General features: G+C 41.3%; 1 protein-coding gene across 13 annotated transcripts in view; it reads right to left on the minus strand.

The window, feature by feature from the left end:
• The window catches only part of STXBP5 (syntaxin binding protein 5), a 102,952-nt gene extending 83,269 nt beyond the window's left edge, over positions 1–19,683 (minus strand). For 8 of the 13 annotated variants that reach the window (XM_039568514.1, XM_039568512.1, XM_039568505.1 and 5 more), the window contains exons 1-2: positions 18,919–19,383; positions 17,028–17,125 (exon numbers count right to left, since the gene is read on the minus strand). In XM_039568514.1, coding sequence (XP_039424448.1) covers positions 17,028–17,125; positions 18,919–19,071 — 251 coding nt within the window. In that variant the 5' untranslated portion in view covers positions 19,072–19,383. Of the gene's footprint in view, positions 1–17,027; positions 17,126–18,918; positions 19,385–19,666 lie in introns of those variants that run through there. The other 5 variants (XM_039568504.1, XM_039568502.1, XM_039568508.1 and 2 more) reach the window with 2 other exon arrangements.
• Between the last annotated feature and the right edge of the window lie 4,913 nt (positions 19,684–24,596).

Below are 24,596 nucleotides of genomic sequence, written 5' to 3' on the forward strand. Positions count from 1 at the left end.
AGTTGCAAGCTGAAAGATCTTCTAAATACCCCACGTGATGTTCAAAGGCACAGCATCACAAAAAGCTGCTATTGCTTTTTAGCAGTGTCTAAACCCTAGTAATTCAAACATAATGGAATAAATGGGTCTTGGGAAAAAGTTTCCCTTGTCTGCTCAAAACAGAAGGAGAGACTTCTTAAATATTCTCATTCAAAATGACACTAAAAAATTGTTAAAATTAGCCTCAAGTGTAAGCAATCAACAGCTATACTTTAATTGCTACTTTAAGTATTTTGTAACACTAAGACAGTGTTTTTCACTTTCTTAAGCCTCCTCAATGTTCCACTACAGCATAATTTTTAGTTTTGCATATCACCAAAGGACTGAGAAACTTACTATTTCACTACTATCAAAACAGTAGTGACCATTTTATAGGTTTGCTCAAAATTACCACCACAAATGAAAAACCAAGGTACAATACCAACAATTCAGTAGATGGCACTATTCCACAAAAATCAAGAGAGGAAACTAGGTCCTCGCATAAACAAGGGGTACCATGGAGCTAGAACTCTTTATTTTAAATATGCAAAACCAATGCCCACTCATTAGAGTGCTCTGCATTTTTTGGTGCTTTTCACAGGACATGGAAAAATACATGCCAAAACATTAAAAGAAATTACTGTTTTGTGGAAATGCCTGCAATTTTAGTTATTTTGTCCAGGCATTTCTGCTATTACATAGAGCTCCACTTCACACCGCAAAAATGGTTGCATACCAGCATTGCATAAAGTAGTATTTTTATGGTTTGTGTTTACCAGAAATCCAACTTGACATGGACTATTAAAAGGTTGACATTGTCCCTAGAAGTTGCTTATTCAACCTTAATTCACATCTCCTCAAATGCATGATGGTAATTTATTTGTAAAAGTTAATGCACTACCTCAACCTCAATTGTAAATGTTTTCCATTATTCAGCTTAATTTTTTAAGTGTAAAAAGAATAGTGGCTACTAACAAAAACTAAATTGGTGGATTTTAAAAATTTGCATTAAAACATGTGTCTTCAATATTATTAAGTTGTAAAGCATAGCCTTAAAAATAACACTACCCATTCCATCTTAACTCTTCTCTTAAAATTTGTTGCAGGTGCCACATTAGATCCTGTAGTTTGCTCTCTTTCTCAGTGTACTTGAGGACTTCAGATGGGTCCTTTCCTTAGCCCCAAGAAATGCACAGTGCTAAAGAGTTCCCACAGGGGTATAAATACTAAGCTACTGTTTTGTACAAGCTGTGGGTGTCAGAAACCCAAGGGTTTTTCTTAGCACTGGGAAGGGAATAATTCAGTGTTATGAAATTTCCAAGTACCCACAGCCCAGTTTAAGACTACAACAAGATGGAAAACAGATCATCAACAGAAAAAGCACAGTCCAAGGTACTTCTGTACATCTTCCTTGCAGTTTTCCCTAGCACGTACTTTATGAGACGGAAGGAAGTATTACCTTGCAACTGTAGTCTCAGCAATTTTTTTTTCCTGATACTTTAGAGAATTTCCCCATCTCTTATTCTCCTTACTTTCAGTGCCTGTCAGATTCCAAGTGATGTTTGGTAATTCAGGCAGTGCTCATCTGCCCTGCTGTTACAAGAATGTTTGGTTTACTAGCAGAACAAACAAATAATCTGACTCTGAAGAGCTATTTCAATCAACTTTGACTGAAGACAAGAAGTCTTCAGATAATACTTTGCCATAAATTTTATGAAAATATGAAGCTGAAAAGAGGGGATAAAGGAAGCTGGAAAGAGGGGGGAAAATCCAGATTAGGCCCATATCCCATCCAAAGCATTACCTCAACATCCTAAAATACAGGCTCTGTTTAGTCACAGGAAGCATTTCAAGAGTTACAACACATGTAATAGTACTACAAGATTGAGTCATACAGTAGCAAGTATCACAGTGAAAACATCTGTCTTTCCTCTAGACAAAAGTATCCAAAATAACAGATATCCATATATTACAACTCACTTCACATAACTGAAACTGTTCCAGTTCCAAGGGAACATGAAGAAGTGCCATACACAGCAAATTGTTGTTTCAAGGACCTTCAAACCCCCAGAGGGCTGTTTATGTTGCTCAGAACTCTCAAGTTTCTTCCACAATCATGTACCTTAACAGAAATATCTACCAACATTTCTGCATGAGTAAGACAGTCTTAAGAAAAATACAAGCACTGAAAGTTAATAGTTAGATCTCTGATTTATTAGGAGCAAGGAAAGGTTCAGGGGGTTGGGTTTGTAAAGAAACTTGAGCGTTTATGTACGCTTCCTGCAGAGTAAAGGAAAGGCTGAAGAAACAGTAGAAGTTTTCCTTCCCACATAGCACTTCCATCTCCTTCACTACCACCCTGTTCCCCAAATGCCAAGAGAACACATTCCCATTTCCACTGCTCTTCTCACTTTTTTCACCATGGTAAAGAGAAGGCAATGTAAAGAGCAAGTCTGCACAAAGATATGCTTGAAGAAAAATACAGCCAGATTCCCCAAAACTATTACCTTCAAAGTGACTGTTGTTAAATTACAAAACTAAGGAAGTTGGAACTTTTTTTAAGTGGTTTGGTTCGCACTGGAATCTTCAGCAACTTATTTACACAAGAACTGCTTAGAAGAAAGTGAAATGGCTGCTGTTTAGTTAAAAGATAAAACCTAGCAATTATGTATATTACAAAAAAGTAACCTTGATCACCGCCACTGGTCACAGTACTACCCCAAAGAGAAAATTTAAAGGAAAAAAAAAAAAATCACTTGCTGTTTGAGGCAGACTATCACCATAGTCCAAAGCTTTACTGAGGTTTTAATGTTAAAGCTTGAAGCTACAGATGTCAAATAGACAGGGTTTCCTACCTTCTCTATGGAAGTTTCCAGCTGTGAAAAAGTGCACTTCAGAAATGGCATAACATGAAAATACCAAGGGCTCAGACAAAAGAAAAGCATTGTCTGGAACAGGACTCTTCATCCAACCTCAAGACAGTTTCTAAGCACCAAATCCAGATCATTAAAATTAATGTGGCATTGTAGTCCCATCAATTCAGACCTGCTTTGAGTCAGAAGCTGCATTTATGCAGTGCAATCCAGTGTTTAATGTTTTTGATTAAATATTTGCTTTAATGTTTTGAGTGTCAGATAGCTTTTTCTACTCAGCAATAGAGAAAATGGAATTAATTAGTTTTGGAAGTTCACTTCTGTAACATCTTCCATCAAAAATCCAAGAGGAAAACAGATGTAATTGTCAGTCAGCTACGACAACTCACTAGAAGCTGTAACCTGTAGAAGTTTTATGTATGCTCTGCATGGTGAGGCATAAAAACCACACGAGGCTCAAATACAAGCTGGAATAGTAAACATCTGAGCTGATATGTGTCAGACAAGTCACCAGTGGTGCTCCTCAAACATTTGAAAGGGGAAAAAAAAAACCATGGGGGAAAACTACTGTTTCTAAGATTTCACTAGAAAAGTTTGAAGAAAATAAATATCACCTTTAAAAGGTACTGTTCAAAGTTTATTTCTTCTTTCAAATGTTAGCATAGCAGAATGGCACTGAAACAGGAACAAATAACCTCATTGTATATTTACAGTGGCCAATAGCTCTGTGTGAATTTGAAAAAAAAGTAAAAATCAAGAAAAGCATTAGACTTCTTGATGGTAAAGAATTCCACCAGAACAAAATTCAAGTAACATATGTATTAAGAGAAAAAGCTAAGGAACCTTTTCTGGCTAACTGCATGGAGATTCACTTTAGTTCTTCAAAGCATTACAAATCTGAAAGTGTTTTGCCTGCAAAGCATCCTTACTTCTTTTGCAACAAAGGACGATAAAAGTTCCTGATCAATACACTAAGCATTGCACCTGAAGTCTAATTACTATTTATTTTTCCCTCACATATTCAGTCTGCTCAACTCTAAACTTGGTGAGTCTGCAGAGAACTGGTAATAAAACCTCAGCCAGGACAAAAACATTTCAACACAATCAAGCCTTACCCCTCCTCACAAACCACATACATGCACAAACTTGTAGGAATGATCCTCTTGAAGCAGAGAAGAAAGAGGAAAGAGTTAAGTCATTCATCCCAGATCACCAGAGACCTCAGAGAGTTACGTTCCTGGAAACTATTAACGGACAAGAGCTACAATGAACTCTGCTAGAAAAAGCACTATACTATAAATCACACCTGAAAAACTAAGATAGTATTTTTTAAGAATTATTTTCTGAGAAACCAGTCACAAAGAGATGCTGAAAAATTTAAAGATGAGATTTCAAAAGAAAAGTAGAAATTACTTTTATTACACAACAATTTCTAATAAGACAAAACAGCAACTATAAAAGAAACAATATCTTTATATAATTTCCTCGAATAAAACTGAAAAAAGGAGCATTAATTAGTGGCCTGTTGCAAAAATGCAGGATGAAACCTATTGTACTAAAAACCACTGTGATAGACTGATACATGTATTCCAGTCAAACTTTGAGAAAATTAGTACATTGAATGGCATTTATTAGTAGTCATTAAAATAATAAGACAGCCAGAGATCTAATATACCAAATAATAGCTGTGAGCAACACTGGGCTACTAAGATACTTCAGACTACAAAATATGTTTAGAAGTTCTTGTTAGGAGCTGAAAATTATATAGCAGTTCAGTATCACTTCTACAGAATGCACTTAGACTGATCATCTTCACAGATTCTCCATTAAAACATGAACACAACACTAACAACAAGTATCCACAACTGAGTTTAATTTCATCAGGGGTGAACTTCCCCCAAATTAACTACAGTTGTATAATTTACAGGTGTTGTCTGTACTATAGCAAATAAAGACAGGTATTCTGAAACTTTAAGGTTGGCATTTTTGTAGAATGAACTATGTGGATAAAGCTTTCAAACTATGCTTTTAAATATTTTACCTGTATTGTAATCAAAGTCTGCTTAATTCAAGTTTGACATATAATTTCAGAAATATTTTGCAAGGGTAGTCTTTTTGTATGAGCTTTTCTACAAGTGAGATTGTACTCCGAGAAATGCCAGTCTGTCACAGATTAAAACAGCTAGCATTAGTAGTACCTTCTTCATCAAATTGGTTACAATTACTCTGGTAGCACACTGTCACCACTGCAGAATGGCACAGAGTAGCATTTCTCCTTCAAAACTTACTCAAGGGCATTGCTTTCTGAACTTGCCCAGCACTCTGTTTGCATTGCAAGAGTAACTTCCGCTGCAGTCAAAAGAGAGAAGGCAGAGAATATTATCAGATGGCAGTGTGATCATCACACTCCTGTTTGCACAACAGCTTCCTTGATAAACTCACCACTACACCACTTCAGCAGTCTTGGCATTTTACTTTTTACCATACCGTAAATACATTTTCATCAACTGTCCAGGCATCTCAATTTTTGCTTTAGTAGCAAAGATGTTTCCTTGCTAACAAACCAGAAAAACTAAGAAAATTGTAAGTTGTGTCCAAAAATGATAACAATATGAAGTACTGAGTTGAAATGAAGAAGCGCTTCTGGTTATATGCTGTGATATAAAACTGCAGTTTCTAAATATTTTAAACCAAGCATCACTGTTAGCATTATCTGATGTGCTGCTTCTCTCACTGGGAATTGCCAGCAGAAAGAACAGATCATCAAAGTCAATAAAGTTCATTTGGAAAATGCCACTTCCTCCCTACCTTTTTTTTTTTTTTAAAAAAAAACCAGAACAGCATTTATTTGATCTGGAAATTATTGGCAGAGTATTCATATGGGGAAAAAAATTTTTTTAAACTGCCAGAGTTCCAAAGTAGTTTTTCTCCTTTGCTACTCAGGGAAGAAAAGAAACAGTATTATAAAAGTTAACTGCTGCTGCATCTCCTCTAAAATATGTGCTTTTAAGAGGCAGGCTACCTGACATCTCTCTTTCCAGGTTAGTAATTTACCAGGACTTCTTTCTAAAATGTTATATTTCCCATCTTGTTCTTTTAAAGAAGGAGGGTGATATTCACCATGCCAGCTATTTTTCCTTTTGTGAGCTTCCTTTTTATCTGACATTTAGGGGTGGCTGTGGAGGTAATCTTACTGTATCAGTTTACTATACAGGTTTGGAACACATATAAAAGGGAATGCCAGGCAAGTTATTGTTTTGCAGCCCATTCTCCACATTAATAAGCATCACTAAAGCTTAGTAACTGTACCTCTAACATCAACATTATGAAGTCCAGTTAAGAATGTTTTTCAACTGTGAAGATGAACATCTGCTCTGCTTAACAAGTTAGTATGACTGGATAGGGCATATGCTAAAAAACTAAGGCATGCTAATACTATCAATTGAACATCAAGTGATCATGAAAAAATTAGTATTCTTTTTCCCTAATGAGCAAGTTGGAAAATGCAAATAGGTTTTGTCCATCTGCTGCTACTGACTACAAATTATTATTACTAGTTGGGAACAAGGGAGGGCCTATTAGAAGAAACTGTTATCAAAAACCCTGGACACCAGCTGGATTACCTCTTTAGTTGGCTACTCTTGAAGTGTTAAATTTATCATCATTATGTGAACCAAAAATCTAATAATGTTAATTGTACACATACAGAGTACAAGCCAGGCACCAGCTTCAAGAGGCTACACAATACAAACCTCTGCTTGAAATAATACAAATCACACAAAATAAAATAATAGCTCTCTAAGCAAAAGTACAAAGGTCTTGTTTCCTTCAGATCCGCATCCTTTCTTTAGTTCCCTGGCTTACAAAGTTTCAAAGTTAAACTCCTGTGGAGTTTACGCAAGAATACAGAAGCAGGAGATGACAATTAATTCTTGGAGAATCTGTGAGATACACCTCATAAAAGGATGAGTTTGATCTATAGCCCTCTTGGTGGAGAACCTAAGCTCTTCTCTCCATCAGGACTGCTTGTAAGAACACTGTGGTTTGGGTGGGACAGGCTAAGACTTACTGAGAACATGGAAGCAGTGGCCACTGCTACTAAATTATGTCAATCCTAGAAGAAAATTAAGCTTCAGGTTTCCCAAATATAAATCAGGTTTTGTTACTACCTTTTAAGGTGTTTATGAAACAAAATCCCAGACATTTAGCAAAGTGGGCAAATAAAGTAGCCTTGAATTATTTCTATCAAGCTATAAACTTCTCTCTGTACAACCACAATCAAATAATTGATTTGGCAAGCTGCAACTATTCAGACTGCCCTTTTTCAAGTATTACAAGATCCTCATCATTGTTACTACAAAAACTTCTGGTTTTATGTTTTAACAAAGCCATCTGGACACAATCCTGAGCCATGTGCTCTAGCAGGGCCTGTTTGAGCGGGGGGGGGATGCACTAGATGACCTCCAGTGGTCACATCCAGCTTTACCCATTCTCTGATTCTGTGAACATAGCATTCCTTAAATGCACTTTGTTTTCTATACTACAGAAATATAGCAGACACACATTTCAAGTTTCACCTACTTTCACTGTTCTTGACACTCAAAATAGAATTCAAGGCAAAGAAAAATCTCTAAGTAATTGAAAGCAAATAAAAATCTCAAATCTGTCAAGTAAAAATCTATAAGATTAGAACTACTGTGGACAGAAGACTATGCAGGACCTACTCCTGATATTCAATACAGAATTTTTACTAATACAGTATTAAAATCAATCTTAATCCAGCAATTGATACAGTTGCCTCAATACAAGTACTATCAATAACTACATTTTTTGTTTAAGCAAAGCTCAGGGATTCAAAATACACTGAATCATTGCACAAAGTGATTAAGTTAAAATAAGTAATACACAGACCAAGGATGTCATCAAGTTGTGCATATCTCAACACAACACCAGTTTCAGAATTTCTTAAAAGGAGAGATTTTTAAGTGGAAGACAAAATGGTTCTCATTTGTGTCAGTCTTAAACTGAATATCAATGTGCCAGAACTAAATAGCTATAGAAAATGCAATTTCATAAACTCATTGCAAAAATCACAAGGAATCAGGATCCAGTATGAGTCCTCAGAGGCTGACAGAACTGTTAAATATTTTAGAAATTTACTAAATAAGGCATTATACCACTCTACCAGTCCTCTCTTCTGAAACATTTCTATTTCAGCTGTTTCCAAGACCTTCATTATTTTAATATGTCTAAATTCAGTGATACAAATATCACTGACAGCGATTTAAATTCTGTCATTAGACCTTCATCTGTATTTGCACTGAAAGTCAACAGTGGTAGTAACTTAGTGCTTCCTTTGATAAACATGTAAGCTGTACAATGATCAAGTGCCTATGATGGAAGCGTTGACATGAACAGAGTCACTAAGTTATCACGAATACTACAAGGCTACACTTGACTGGCATTCAAGTACCAATTACAATACCACAATTGAAACTTGTGGGTCAGCAAAATAACGTAACTCCAAAAGCTGCTGGCAGACAGCACACTGCCAGTGGGTAAGCAATGTGGTTTTGCCTCAAAAGTAACACAAACCTATTCCTGAGGCTGGCAAACAAATACATCACTACGGGTCAAAGAATTAGACTGCTGGGAAAGCAAAGTCTTGTCTACTTAATGAGATGTACTTTGCAGGATTAAGAATCCACATTTTTCAGAAAAACTATGATCAATTTGATGGTACACTTCAAGATAGGCACATTGAGAGCAGCAAGAGGAAAAGGGAAGGCCCAAGCAGTATAAACTCTCTCAAAACTATTAAGAACTCCAATATTTTTCAAACTGTAAAACCACTACCAGATAGCTAAGATCAAGGACAAAGTGAACTGTTCCCAAAATCCATGTCCTGCAGTTCTGTTTATCTTCATATCGAATGTAATAATTTGCAAGTTTTATTCTGTTTTTCACTGAATAGATAAGCCAACTTCTAGTCACCCTAAAGTTATTGTGTAAGAACACTTACCTTTGCCTTTTGAAACCTTTGTACAACAAAGGGACCTGGACACTTAGAAATCTAATGCAGTTACAAAATTTCTGTCAGAGTTTTGTTAGGAAGAGTTTGCAACCCTGATTTGTGCCTTCAAGCTTTCTTTATCACATCTCAAATCTTAAGCTGCTTCTACTTTTCCAGATGTGACTTTACTAAAACTGCTCATGTCATCTCCTGCAGCAATAATGCTACTTCAGTTCTAAAAGCCCTTCCAAAGCTATCAAGAAAGAACAAATCTACTAAAATGTCAAATTAAGGTCCTAGTGAATTGAGCAGTGTGCCACAAGTCAGAAAGCCTAAACTGGGCCCCAGCTATCCAACTTCCTGTTACAGTTTAGCCTAACCTCATCAGATCACACAATCCACATACCACCTCAGTGTTTCACAAATAGCAAAGTGGTACAAGGAAACAAACTATGCTAGTGCTGCAGCCTTACAAACTTTGCACGCTTTCCAAATATTTCCTTCCCCAGTCTCACCAAGACCCAGCAAGTTTGAAGCTGCAAGGCTGTATCCATTAAGTTTCTGCTCTGTCAGTAAAATACCTAGAGGGAAGTTTTCATTGTAAAGTTCATTTTTGTAAATTACAGTATGAGTTTCAATACCATTATACTTCAGATATTTCTGAACAAAAGTAATTACTACTAAAAGTTGCATTAGTAGAATTAAAGTATATTCAGTAACACTTCCAATGACAGACCTGCTGTTTCCCCACAGTCACAGTTGCTCCAGTGTGGCCTTAGCCACAGCCCCTTCAGAGATAAACCTGCTCCATCATAGCCTTACCCATGGTTGCAGTCCTTCATGGGGAATACCTGCTCTGTTGTGAGATTATCCATGGCCACACGCTATCAGGTGCTCCAGCATGGATTTATCCACAGCCACTGATGCTTCAGTATCTACCTGCTGCAACAGACTTATCCCTGGGCCTCAGTCCCTCCAGAGGTGTTCCTGCTGCTGCACTGACGTAACCACAGCCACAGCCGCTTCGAGATCTGCCTACTCCCACGTGGACTCACCCACAGGTCGGGTCCCTTTGACTGAAGCTCACAGCAGAGTCCCAGCCAGCCCAGGCAGCAGCACAGACACGCAATGAGTCCCTGGCCACCTGCCAGCCCCGGCACATCGCCACTGCTGTTATCACAATGTTCCCAGGCACAGCACAGTGAGGTGATAAAGCAGCACAGCAGCAGCGAGAGCAAAAACCAGCCACTAACGAGCACTAGACTAATGTACAGTCAGGCAAGCAAGGCTCCTGACAAGCACCTGCCAATTAATAGCTAATCAGCAATTACAGCTATAAATTCAATCTAGCACATTCCAGGCAAACCTGTCATTATCTCAAATCCTTTGAGCTGCACACTGGGTTTCATAAAGGATTGTGTTTAACCCCATCTGGCAACCAGGCTCCACACAGACACTTGCTCACTCCCTCTCATGAGAGAAAGGGGAGAAAAATTGGGAAAGAGAGAAAAAATAATGGTTTGAGATGAAGAATATTTAATGGGTAAAGCAAAAGCCACCACATACACAAGCAAGGCAAAACAAGGAACTCATTCACTGTTTCCCGTGGGTGAGCAGGAGCCACCTCCAGGAAAGCAGGGCTCCATCACATGTAACAGTGACTTGGAAAGACTAACGCCACCACTTCAAACACCCTCCCTTTCCTCCTTTTTCTTCCAGCTTTAGATCCTGAGCATGACACCATATGGTATAGAATATCCCTTGGATCAGCTGTCTTGGGTTGTGTCCCCTCCCAACTCCTTGTGCACACCCAGCCTGCTCATTGGTGCGGTGGAGTGAGAGGCAGAAAAGACCTTGGCTCTGTATAAACCCTGCTCAGCAATAAGGAAAACACCCCTGTATTATCAAGACTGTTTCCAGCACAAATCCAAAACACAGCCTCACACCAGCTACTGTAAAGAAAACTAACTTTACTCCGGCCAAAATCAGCACACTAAGTTTCCCAACAAGTAAAACCACAGATTTAAAAAGAACACCATCTTATTTATTATGAAGAATTGAGTCAAAGCTTTCTCTGTGTAGGAGTTAGTTGTTTTAATTCCATGCACTTTTAAGAGATGCCTCACCATGCCATTCTGGCCCCGTTTCATTTCACAATACCCAAAACTAGCTGATTTTCTTCATTGAGAGGATGGGAATTCTTCACTGAGATAACGACAGCCATGTGAACAAAGTGCTGGATGATATGACAAGAAATGCAGTAGTGTTAAAAGAAACAGAAATGTGACAAGATTAACATGTGCTTTAAGCAAAGAAGTTTTTTTTGTTTAAGCTACTCTATGTGAATTGGGTGGCAAGGTAGACAATAAATATTTATTATTAATAAATAATCACAGTGTCTCTCTGACATGACACTACTGCAATACTTCTAATAGCTTTACCAAAGTACTCTTCCCAAAACAGACATATTTGTTCAAAGACTAGAACACTACTGACAAAGGTTGAGACCACTTTCTTCAGCGTACAAATGCCAAAAGACCCTCACCACCCACAAAAGAGTAGTTCAGTTCAAATTTGGTGTATTCAGAGAATCAACAGAATTACAGAGTAATTTAGGTCACAAAAGATCACCCAAGTTCATCTGGTCCAGCATCCCACTTGAAGATGTGCCAACTTCAGTTGGATGCTCTATTTGGAAAACTGAAATCTTTGCATACTATAAACAACTCCAGCCACTGTCCTACTGCCAATGTAGAGCTACTACAGAGAAGAAAGAGCAAGTATAGAACTACTTCAATAAAAAAATACCCACAAAGCAAAAAACCCAAAATACAAATATCTCAAGCTGATATTTCTATAAGGAAAAAAATCAGTCAGACCACCTTGCAAAGTCTGAACAACCCAAAGGAGAAGTAACTTTAATGGATATAATCACATCACAACTTGGAAATGGTATTTTGTTAGAGCTTCAGAGAATTTACCAAATTGCCTGAATTTTGTAGTATGCATCAACGGCAAAGCTATCCGGATGCTGCAACAAGCACTTTATCAGAAACTGACTGCATGGAACCACACACCCAGGCTTTTGAGCTATTCCGATTTCAAAAAAAGGGAGTTCTCAAAAAGGCTGGAGAATGGAAATCACAGAAAACAAGCTTTATACACCCCAAAGACATAAGAACTTCAGCCGTTTGTTTGCATAACTCATCTTTTAGTGCTGAAAAGGCTGTGGGGAAATTAACAGATACTGACATTCAGAATGATTGGAATCTTCAGATTTTTAATGACAGAATGATGAACAATCTAATTTTTCTCCTTCTGTGAACTTGGTTTGCAAGTGGGAAACAAAAAAAGCCAAACTTTAATTAAATAACCTATTCTGCTTGGGAATAAAGAGTCAGAAGCACAATTTGGTCTGTGTGGAAGGTACAACACTTCAACTCTACAGGTATCCCTTTCATTCTCAAGAATTTCTACAGAAAATGGTCTTCCTTTATAGAACTCCCTTTATCAAGAGAGAGGCTGAACTTCATGCTGCAAATGTGTATTTTTAAGGCTTGAAGCACCAGTAGATATTGTATTCGTGTTGGGAGACAATCACAAAACATCTAATTTGATGTATTGTCCTAGTCCTGCTACAGAGAAATTAAAGTGCAGAAAAATGAAGAAACTTGTTTAAGATGGAACAGTTAAATAGCAGGGAGCAGAAGAATTCCTTCAATATTTCTGCTTTAGCTTCGAAGTTTATTCTACCTTATAAAAGCAAACAAAAAAGCTCAGCAGACTATTACTATTAATTGTACAGGGCCCTGAACTTAAAACTTCTGAGGAAACACCATCCTAAAGGCAAAAAAAAAAATCCTGAAAGAGTCCATTTCATCTTTCTCTAGCCTCTTCTGAGTTTACACACCACCCTGTTCAGATCACATTAGGCTTCCAGAGGGACTTCTAGGAAGAAGAGCAAAAGGAATGAAGAGCACAGAAGCAGGGCTATTACTTATGACAGTGAGCACTGTCAGGACATCATGGGGTAAAGTCTAACTGATTACACCAAGTTAAACCTTGAGCAGATAAACTACACTCTAACTCCTTAGAAGGTTTTAATATCTGCTGGGTAAACAAAGTACGGCCAACTATGCACAAAACTCGCTAAAGACCAAGGACTACATGTCCTACCGTAATGGTTCAGGTATGTGCAGAAAAGAAGCAAAGCATAGATGGATTTTTAACTACTTGGTATCTCACACGTTGCAACAGCAGATCAAGAAGTGAAAGCCACACTGGTAAGAGCAGCTAAATCTCTTCAAGTATGGAGAAAACTAAAGATACTGACCTGCAGTGACAAATGAGGCCACCAGCAGCTAACGCTGACCATTGTAGTTGGAAATCAATAGTGAGCACAATTGCTCCCTGGGGGGGGATCACATCCACAAAAGTCCAGCACAGAGGAGGGGGAGCCTGAGGCAGAATTGCCAGACAAGAGGCAGGCCACCAGCCAAGACTCACACACCTCAAACTGCTGGAACAATTATCCTCCAATCAGAACCACAAAATCAGACGAACAACTGGACCAGCATCTCCAGGTGAGTGCCACTACTTGTAAGAAATCATCTGAGATTTTATGTCACTCAGCAGAGTGATTCTGCCCTTGTGTGTACCTCATCCCTCAATTTCCCTTGTAACAAAGAAAACAGAATCCAACAGCTTAACTGTTTTCAACAGATCCTAGTGTCACATCAGCAGGCTGCTCAAGGTTTCTACTAAGCTACTCACTTTGTTACTTTTCCTCATACACCGTAAAGTAACCAAGCTGTTGTTCATAGCTGAGAACAGAACAAGGCTTTGTTATTAACTGCTAAAAATATTCCTTTCTGGAAGGGGGGGGGGGGGGGGGGGAGGGGGGCGGAGGGGGGATACTTCTCTAATTAAGGATCTGTCTGCCTCAAAAATACTAGGTTTTAAATCTCCTAGCTAAATAAGAGTTAGAAATGTTTCTTAGTAACTAATCAAGCTTTTTAAAATTAATACAAGGGATATACTGCTCAAGTTAAGCCAGTGAATAATCCCAAACTAACTTTCATTACTCATAAGGTGCAAATTTTACACTAAAAGCAGTCTCTTCCTAGTATTTTTATGGACTTCTCTCCCTCTTAAAACTGCAGGATCTAGAACCAACTGCTGCTTGTGGGAATAGAATGGCAAAGTTGTCCCTCTGGCACACTATCTTACCAACTACACCCATCAAGCCTAGAGGCAAAAAATATTAACAGAGTAGCAATTCTACTTCTAATCTAATCAGCACAACATGACACCTATAATTCAGGTACTTCCATTTTTACAACTACTTTGTGGATTTAGAGAATTCAACACAATGTTGATATTTAGTATCTTTATCTATTAGAGACAAAGAAAGACAAAGTCAGTGAACTGGCAGTATATTTGTATCCACAGATTTTGGTTCTTCAGAAAAAGCTTAAGTTCTATTTTTACACATCACTTTAACACTACTACAAACATTTACTACTTGTGTACAGAGAACTCTCTCTGTTCTTCCAGTAGTGGTTACAGAGTCCTCATAAAGAAGAATGAGATAACAGTGTGATTTAGAAAACTCCTCCTCACATTAACCTGTTCTGATCAATACTAGCTCTGAATTTAAAATACCCAATTTGAAGACTGACCAAATACAGAGAACCTCTGTAAAGAGGTTAGCTGATAAATAGCCCAAAGCCAAAACAGGACTGTAACATTATTTTCCTCATATTAATGAAATCTCAAAGAGGTTCTCACTCCTTGTTTTAAGAATATTTTATCTTTAATACTCTTTCCAAAAAAGCCCCAAACTTGTTTCCCAGTTCCTCAGATTACTTACTTGCAATAGAAAGCTTAAAAAGATGTACCTATACTTGAAGACACAAAGAAAACACTAATACCCAGCTCCCATTTGCTGGAAAGCAACGAAAGAAACATTATCATTCCTTTACTTCTATACTCTCACAACATGAACACAGCAGAAAATAAGGATTGACTTCTATCGCACTTTTATGATTTCTCAATGAGTAACACTTTACTGACACTCAGTCTTTCTAGTCCATACCTCATTTCAATAAAAACACTTTTGCAGCTTTAAAGAGTACGTGGCTCCCACTTTAATGAACCCATGCACATCATTTATTACTCATAAAAACCTTAGCGAGCAAAGAAAGCGTCCTGAGGGTTGGGTCTATCTTTAAGCAATAGAATGAAATAAGCACTTCTTGCAAGCCCCACTCTTATCCAATGAGGGCTTTTCAAACCAGCAGAAAGAAAGAGGCTGCTTTTACATTGGGAATAGGTCTGAGTCTATTCCCTCTGCCTGCATTCCTCCATCACAAAGAGGATTCCTCCTACAAGAAGTAGGTAATCACAGGAAATGTAAATTCCGCAGTGTTGTCTGCTTACAAGGGTGCCCCATCAGCTGAGGCTGAGGGCTTTTAACCAGTTCTTCCAAGAATCAAGAGCTGTATCAAAGTACTAAGAAGCATATTGATCTTCATCAAATTGGAGGAGCACTAACATTTCAGCCCCTGCATGAAACTTCTTCCCTTCCGTTAGAAAACACATTTTCTCTAATTTTCTCACAGTAACACTTTCCTCCCAAACAATCTTGCAATACTTCTTTCAATTATTTAGAAGGCAATTCACCCTCCAAGATTTCACAGGTGTGTGTAGCCATGGATAAGCGCCCACAAACAGGTTTTGTGGAGTCATCATTATCCAAACTGCAACATCATGTTGCCCAAAATTACAGGTAAGCTCTAAACAGTTACATTTTGATCTTTCCTTTTCCTCCAAACCAAGTTCTTACTTCTGTGTCTCTTTTTGCTTTGTCATCCATTCCACCAGTATGAGAGCAATTAACACCACCCACACACAGTTCACTCTTCATTTAAGTCAACTCTATGACCTCTTCAAAAAGAAAATTTATGACATTAAAGTATAGTTTCAAATATGGCATTAAGAACACTGCTATTATGAACTTTCAAGATTTCTTAACTTAGAGCATGAGGAATAGGGGTGATAATGCAATCCAGTTTTTCAGTTCTAGTTTTTCAACTTTTAAAAGTCAACCCTCTTATGGCAATTAACCTTATAGACAGGTAGTGATATACCAGAAAGAAACAAAAAAGGTCTATTTGAAGACTGATATAAACACCAAAGGAAATTATTAGATTCACCTACAGTTTAAAGAGGATTAAGTCAATATTTCTAACAAGATGGCCTAAGCCTTCCCCATAATGTTTAGAATTCAGTCAATTTCAGGACAACAAAGAATTCAATTCATTCTCTTACGGTGACAAGTAAAGGTTCAGGCAACAGCAGAGTGGATTAAAGAATCTACAGGACATCTTTTAAAAATAAAAGTTTAAACACATGTTATTACATGACTTGGATATACCATATGGCTGTGATACCATATGGCTATGAACATATGGGTAGTTCACTTTCTAGTGAACAAAAAGAAGCAGGGTTACTAGTGCTTTACTTCACAAATTCATTCTGCTTATCTCAGTCACTTGGAAGCTTTTATCAAGATACAATTCCTGTAGCTTTTACTTCCCTCACTTGAAACCATCATTTGGCAACACACAATTAGTAGCAGGTCACTAAAGCATTACAAAGTTTATCTTAAGAACAAGCCCAACAAAAATAAGCCCACCACCCAAAAAAAAACCCAACCAAAAACCCCACCAAAAAAAACCCAACACCTCACCAAGCAGCACAAAATCTTTCAATCCCAGTGGATAGAGGAGAACAACAAAACAGAGCTCAGCCCACATCTCTTTTTAGATTTGCAGTCAGCTGCTGTAAATTGTCAGCACACTAATAAACCTCTACAAAATTTATCTATTAACTTGAGATAATGGGGACTGAGCAGCCACGCCTCACATCATTAACAGAACTTGAACTGACACAAAGTACCAGAACAGCCAAGACACCCACCAACACCAAAGACACCTTACTTTTTTTCTCCCCTCCAGCATACCTGGTTCCCACCAAGACTTCTCAATGGCTCCAGCAGCTGAATCAAGACAACACTTGTGTGAGGTGCACTAAATCCACTTCAGAATACAAAAGGATACAGCCTTAGTGCTCCAGTCTGAGTCCCAATGGCCAGTATTTTCTGAACCGGATCAAATGCCAAGGCTGAAGGCTGATAGGGGAAACCATGGCGTACAGTCTAACAAGTCAGAGCAGCGCAGTAACAATGGGTCAAGCAGGATACCAAAAATAAACAGAATCAAGACTGTGTGTTAGAGAACAGGATTCAATGTTAATCACAATTTAAAAAGGAACTACAAAGCAATTTAATCACAGACTGAGAAAACCACCTGCCTCACACGAACCAATTACAAAAGACTTTTTTAGTCATAATTACTCATTCATCTTCGAGCATCAAGTGACAGTCAGACTTACTGAAACTTAATTTGAATCTTACATTTCTTCTGTATAAAGACTGTATCAACTCAGCATTTCATTTTTTCATCTACCGCATTCCGAGTAATCTTTTTTTCAGCTCTAACAAAGACACTATTAAAATCTGAGATGTTCCTACCAAGTTTGGCAACAAAGCCAGACTTGTCAGCAGAACTATTACAAGCTACTAGACTTGCCTCTGTGAGAATCACTACAATTTCAATTCAACAGACCCAACCTCTCTCAGCTCAGTAAAGGAAAAAAAAAATAGCAAGTTGAGCTTGACAGAACCAATCTCTCACCCTCTGCTTCCCTCAAAGAGAACATGCAGCCCCAGAATTGACAAAACCAAAAAATACCCCATTGAACAAAAACAAAACCCCTCAGCCACGAGATTCTTTCTTAATATGGAGCTATTGGCACATTCAGCTTTTTTGGTTGGCAAAGACTAATTTGGTAATTGACCAAGCAATGACTCCATTAAACTTCTCAGGCTGCAATTAATCAGAACTGAGAATGTAATACAAGTGTCACTTACTCTTACTTCCACTATAAACACACACATCATAAGCCATACAAATGCCAGCTTTTCTATTTCTAAGCCTTTAGTTTAAGGCAGAGGTATTTCAGAACCTCATAAAGGCACAGCAAACTTCTGATATACTCCTTGTACTTCACTGAAGTTACAGGCATACCCCACAACTCTCTGTATTTCACAAGTGAATAAAGTCTAACAGGGAACAGCTCCGCTCTTCTCCACAACATTCGTGACCAACTCATGAAAGCAGCAGGAATACCTGCAATACCAGAAAAAAAAACGAGGAGAAACCACAAACAAGCTCATCCATGTCAAGCTAGGCCATGGGTGCACTGCATAGATAAAAATGAGTATTGATATTCCAATCAGCTTTTATTCCTCTTGATACAGCTGGTGGTTAATTCGCTGCATCATTTTCTGAAGCGTGCAGACACAAACTGCAGTTATCGTATCACACACAGGCAAATAAATAAACGGGAACTTTGTTTCTAGATAGGATTTGCAATAGCAGCATCAGCAACTTGGCAACACACTGCAGTGAAACCACCACAAACATCGACAGCCTTCTCCAGTTGTAAAGAAAAAGGATAACTGATTTCCAAATAATGCAGAGGGACAGATTCCCTGTCCTTCGGGCCCACTGGCAGAGGCTTCTACTCAAACGCCGCGATAATCAGATCTGCGCTACAGCTAAGTATCACTCCTTCTCCCATCCATCCAACTCTTTCTACGAAGCCTTCGTGAACACTGTCAATATTACTCGAACGAAAGAGCCTAGAAAACGACAAACCCTGAAACTCTCCACGAAAGATGACTAGAGAAATCCAGCAAGACCTGAACAGCTACACCTACTTCCTTCCCGTCTTCGCCCCCCGAAATAATCAATCCAAACAAGTAAACAGGAGCGGCGGGCAGGCTCGGTGAGGTCGGTACGGAGGAGCAAAGCCCGCAGCGCCCATCGCGACGGCGCGCCCCCTTCCCCAGCCGCCCGGCGGCTCGGGGCTGCAGCATTCATTCACCTTGCAGAGCTGGAAGTGCTCGGACTGGAGCGTCTCCTGGATTTCGGTCTCCCGGTTCCCCGCCGCCTGCTGCTGCGCGGCGGACGACGCCGAGGCAACGGCAGAGACCGCCGTCAGGCCGTCCAGCACCTTCCTGATGTTAAATTTCCTCATGGTCCTCGGCGGCGGCGCTCCCGCTCTCCCGGCCTCGCCGCCACCGCGCTGTCACCGCCGCGCCGCCCGCCCCGCAGGCGGCAGACGAGCCCCCGCCGGGGAGGGCGGTGCAGGGGCGGCCCGCGGTCGGGGGCGCCGCGCTCCTCCTCGTCCGCGGGGAGGGCGGCGAGGCGTCAGTCCGGCAGCGCAGGGGCTCTTCTCATCGGGGCCCGCGGGCTCAGAGACGGAGACTGGAGCCAAGCAAACAGGAGCCGGTCAACACACCAAGCGCCGCCACCGCCGGTCCCACGCTCGCCGCCCGCGGCCGCCCCGCGCCCTGCCCGCCGGGGAACGCGGTTCGCCCCGAGCCCAGCCGGCCCCGCCCCGGCCGCCCCTCCCGCCGCCGGGGTTGTGCGGGCTGCCTCGCCTCTCCTCTCCGCGGAGCCTCCGAGCCCCCGCACAGCCCCCTCACATCGTGGCAACCGCGCTGTCACCCGTGTCCGCGTGCGTGCGCGCGTGTGTGTGCGCGTGTGCCGCTGCCCTCCCGCCGCCGCCGCAGCCTCTCCCCCCGCGGCAGCAGCAGCCGCCCGCCCCGCGGCTCGGCTCGGCTCAGCACCCTCCGCCTCCTCCCCAGAGCTGCGTGTGCCGCCAGCCAGTCACCAGCGGGGCTTCTCCCGGCTGCTGCCAGCGCCTGCCGCCGCCCGCCCCCACAACCATCCTCCTCCTCCTCCTCCTCCTCCTCCTCCTCCTGCCGTGGAAGGCGCCTCCCCCGCCTCTCAGTCGCTCCCCCTTGCCTGACAACGCGGAGCGCAGCGCCCCGGGGAGGAGGAGGAGGAGCGGCAGCGATACCGCGGCGCCCGGCCCGGCAGCGGCGGAGCGGCCGCTCATGCGCGCTGAGAGCGGCGGCACCCGGATGTGGCGGAGCCGGCTCCCCCGCCCCGCCGCGCCGTGCGGGGGCCGGGGCGGCGGGCGGGGCGGCCGGGGCCGAGTGCTGGCCTCCGGCAGGGCGGAGGCGGCAGCAGGTAACAGGTGGCGGCGGCCGGAGACTGCCGCGGGCAGCGCTGTCCCTGCCGCCGGCGCGGCGCTGGAGGCGCTCGATGGCTGCGGCGGAGCCGGGCTCCCGCGTGGTTTCCCGCGGGAGATCCCCCCGCGGCTGCGCCTCGTCCCGGGCGGCGGGGCCGGTGCGGGCCGCGGCCGGAGCAGCGCCGGCGGTTCTTCCGCGGCGGGGCGGTGGGAGAGGCCAGAGGAGGGGTGCGAAGGGGTGCGATCCCCCCGTACCACTCACCCCGAGCGCCGTGCTGGCGCTGCGGCCCCGGCCTGGGAGTGCTCGCGGTGCGGCCGGACTGAGGGCTGCGGCCGAGCTGCCCAGCACCGCCCCGCGGAGTCACGGCCAGCCCTGGCGTCGCAAGGCGAGCGCCGGGGTTACGGAGGTGCTTCCATTCATTCTTATGGTTGCAAAACCAATTTAAACAGGTGGCACAGAGTTAAAACGTTTCGTTCTGATAGCCCCTCTTGTACAGTGTTCTGTATATGCTTTTATTTTTCTTTTACTAGCTAGCTTGTAGTTTGGGAGTATCTAGTCAGTAGTCAGGCAGTAGATATTACTCATCTCAGTCACGCTGCTTTATTTATGAAGGTCATAATTATTTTTGACTCTTTATTGAACTTTTTTTCAGCTAAAATTAACTGTTCAATCATCACTTTTGGAGGGAAAACTTGCAGAGATGTAAACCACGATGCTGGCTCACATCTCCTAGCCACAGCATGAGTGCCTTAGCAGTAGAAGGCTCTGCACACTGAAAAATGGTCCTTTCAGGTAGTATTTCCAGCCCGATGGCCAGGCATGCTGTGTTAGCACAGTGTGCAGTGTCGTACTGCACTGAGGGATGAGTGTAATTGGAATGCAGTGGAGTGCAGCCATCATCATAACCTCAGAAGTAAAAAGTCCAAAAACTCTTCTTAGACCTGTAAGCCCTTGTTAATTTACAGCTTTATTGCCAGCAGGTATATGATGTACAGGCATTTGAAAGAAACCAAGACAGTTCACATAGTCTTGCGAAGTGAACTTACAGAGCTGTTCCTTCGTGTTACTACTACTGTTGGACATTTCCTGAAATCATCTTGGTAAAATGTGAAAGAATACTTCCAGAGATGACAAAAGTCCTGGGAAAAAGAAAGCAGTAGACTTAAATAAGGTTCAGTAAATATCTGATGTAAAAATCAACTTAATTTTAAGAGATAAATATGTGCAATTTCAGCACGTCTTTAATTATCTGTAACATACTTTAGCTAACTGTGTATAAGTTGCAAAAGTAATGGGGTTTTTTTGCATCTATTCACACATGCTTATTATAACACACTGAACCAGGAAGAAAACTTGTAGAACTTGGCCGTGTTTGAATGGTAAATATAAACTGTTGAAGGTAAAGACAGTACATGTATAACTAAAAGAATGTAAGTTATAGTCCCTTTGAGTCCCCCTGTTCAGTATGTTTTAGGCCAGGCTCTGCAAACACTCCTAGATACAACTTGGATAGCACAACTAACCTGACTATATATAGGAATATTAATCACAGCAACAACCCCCTCAAAACTGGGTGACGAATTAAAGGACATTAAAAGCTCTCTTTTTGCATTCTACAGTCTCTTTTTCTTACTTTCTATGTACTTAGCCTATGAATGCATTCTTTAATTTGACTGTACATTTTTAGAGGAAAGATTGGATTTGATCTTCTGTTTACATTAGCACCTAAGAGGAGGACCTCATTCATTGTTGCAACATTGTATCAATACATGCAACCATTGATGCGAGTGATACAATGTACACTAGATCGAGCTGACAGTAGTTCTTTTCCCTCACACTTTCAGGTTGATGCCATTCAAAGAATCAGTGCTCTCTGGGACTTCAGCTCTTCCTGTAAAAATGTTTTAAATAATCTTATCCAGCAAATTAGTGAAAAAATTCATTGGGTTCACTGGGACATCGGTGGGAACAGTAATAGGCCTTTTAATATTATAGTTCAATGAATATCCACGTTTTCTCTCAGGATTTAGCTGCTGTATTTGAGAGCTTCTTTGGGCCCTCCAGCTCTTACACAATAACCACACCCTGTTTTACAAACAAGACCATTCTTCTTAACCTCCTTCATGGTGCCCACTCAGACCTTCTGGCCTCTGATGTCAGAAATCACTTCCCAGTGTTTTATACCCCAGTCCAAAGTCTAAGTATCTTGCACAGCTGGGCAAGAGGCAATCAGACACAACTAGTTTGCAACATTGTTGTACTCAACTATGACAGAGTGCAGCTGGGACAGAGCCAGTGTTAAATATCCACAAGTTTCTTAGGCCCCAGCAGTGCCGTGGAAATCCCCAACATGAAATGAATCCACATGGCTTTGGTTTTCTTTGCCTGCCTTTCGTACTGATCTTGTCATCTAATGCTTCTAGAAAAGGAGAGAGAGGACCACCTGCTCATTTCTTGATTGGTATTCCACAGACGCCACATAAAGACACTGTTCCTAGTAGGTATCTGAGACAATGGGGCATGAAGTGTTGTCCTACATACCAGTGCAATTCCACAGACCATTAACTGGTGTAGGTCAGACTTGTTGGGTCTTTTGCCTCAAGATAATCCCAATAACTTCACAGATAACTGCAGGGTGCAGTTATCACTGTGCTTATAAGCCTTCTTGGTTGGTTTTTGAAGGGTTTGTTTGTTTGTTTATTTATTTTTGTGGGGTGATGTATCACCAGTGTTACCTTGAAGAAGAAAGAGAATGATTGTAGTCTCACATGAGCCAGAATGAGTAAAAGCTCACCCAGTTATAATGTACTCTAAGATTTATTGGAATAATCAAGAGCAGTGGGTAGGTAATGAAGTGAAAGGTCCACACATGGTATTTGCCATTAGTTTGTACATAAGCCCCAAAAGTTTTACTGGTTGTATCCAGAGAAGGCTGCAGGAGATTTGCCCACCATAGTAATTATTGCAATACTCAGCGTATGTGAGACATGGACCATCAGAAGTGACCTCAAGATCCCTGCTTGGCCTCTAACGGCACTAAAGCCCTTGAAAGTCAGTCAATCCAGACTTTGAAGTCTAAGAAGCATGCTTAGCTTTCCTGAGAACTTCTTAATGGTGCTTAGTCACTCACACTGCAGTCAGGATCGACTGAGCCTTAGCCAAACATTTCCTCGCCATAAATAGAAAGAAGCTTGGAAACATTTCTGGACTAATCTTATTCAGGTTGTTCTACTGAAATGTATTGGAGAGGGCAGTGTAACCACAGCTCCAAGTAAGTTTTGGAATCTTTCCTGCCTGCTGGGAAATTGCTCAAGCTTTCTCGACTTAGAGCTGTTGCCAAATAAACATCTGTGATTTTTTTTCCCCCACAATAATCTGCACTGGTGACAAATCCTGAGGAGGACTTCCAGCTACAGGTGAGTATTATGATATTTCTGCAGCTTGGTTTGAATAAGCCATAAATAAGACAGAAATTAAGAGCATGTGTCAATTAGCTGGTCAGCTCCTGGAAAAAAGCTATGCTAGTGCTTGCCATAACCACAACTGGAGGTGAACTGTCTACTGTTTGCAAATTCACCCATTTCAGAAACATCCTGATTGACCATGCCTACGCTGATATGATGAGTTTCTGCATCTGGAAGCCTATGTGGTCTTTGGCAGGCACTCAGATCATGGGGCATCTGTAATAAGAGACCTATGGAACAGCATGACTAGAACTCCTAAGTTACAAATGGATAAGTTACAAATGGATGTCATCAGGCTGTATGGACATACATGACAGAGAGGGCATATCCTGCTGCTGCAGAGGCTGCACCAACATCCCTGCGCGTTCAGCTGGGGTCGGCAAATATAACGTCAGGTGCATACATTGGTTATGGAAGTATGAATTGACAGGGCTCTGCAGCACTGACCTACACAACCAGTATAGCAAATGATATACAAGTGCCCGTGTAGCTGTTGTGTGGAGCTATAGCATGGCAGAAGAAAGGCATGGCTGTCTTGGGAGAGTTCAAGGAATTGTTGCCAGTTGAGTACTGTGGGTCTCTGACTGCTGGCCACTACCAGTGCTATGCGACAAGAGGGGAACAGCTGCAATGCAGGAGCAAGGGAGAGTACATAAGGCAAAAGGGAGGAATGACAGCAGCACTGCACGGTGGAGACATGAGACTTGAGAAAGAGGTTGTGCAGCATTCCCCTCAGTATCTCACATGCTTGTTTGCACCTTTGTCCCACCACTGTCATCCTGGACCAGACAAAGGCAGTGCCAGCTATTAAACTGTACACTAAAATTTACTGCATCTAATGAAAATATATGTATTACTTATCTTTTGACCAATTTAGATATTATTCTCAGTCAATGACACACAGACCATTCAAAAAAGGTTGTGCTTAAGCGTCCATCCTTTTTCATGAAATAGAAGCTCTTGAAATGAAGGAAATATTTAAGAGGGATGCTAACACTACTTTTTTTTTGTCTTCAAATTTACTTTCATTATTTTCAGCCATGTTTTTAGTTCGTAAA

This window comes from Corvus cornix, chromosome 3, assembly GCF_000738735.6.
Source record: "Corvus cornix cornix isolate S_Up_H32 chromosome 3, ASM73873v5, whole genome shotgun sequence".
Taxonomy (NCBI): Eukaryota; Metazoa; Chordata; class Aves; order Passeriformes; family Corvidae; genus Corvus; species Corvus cornix.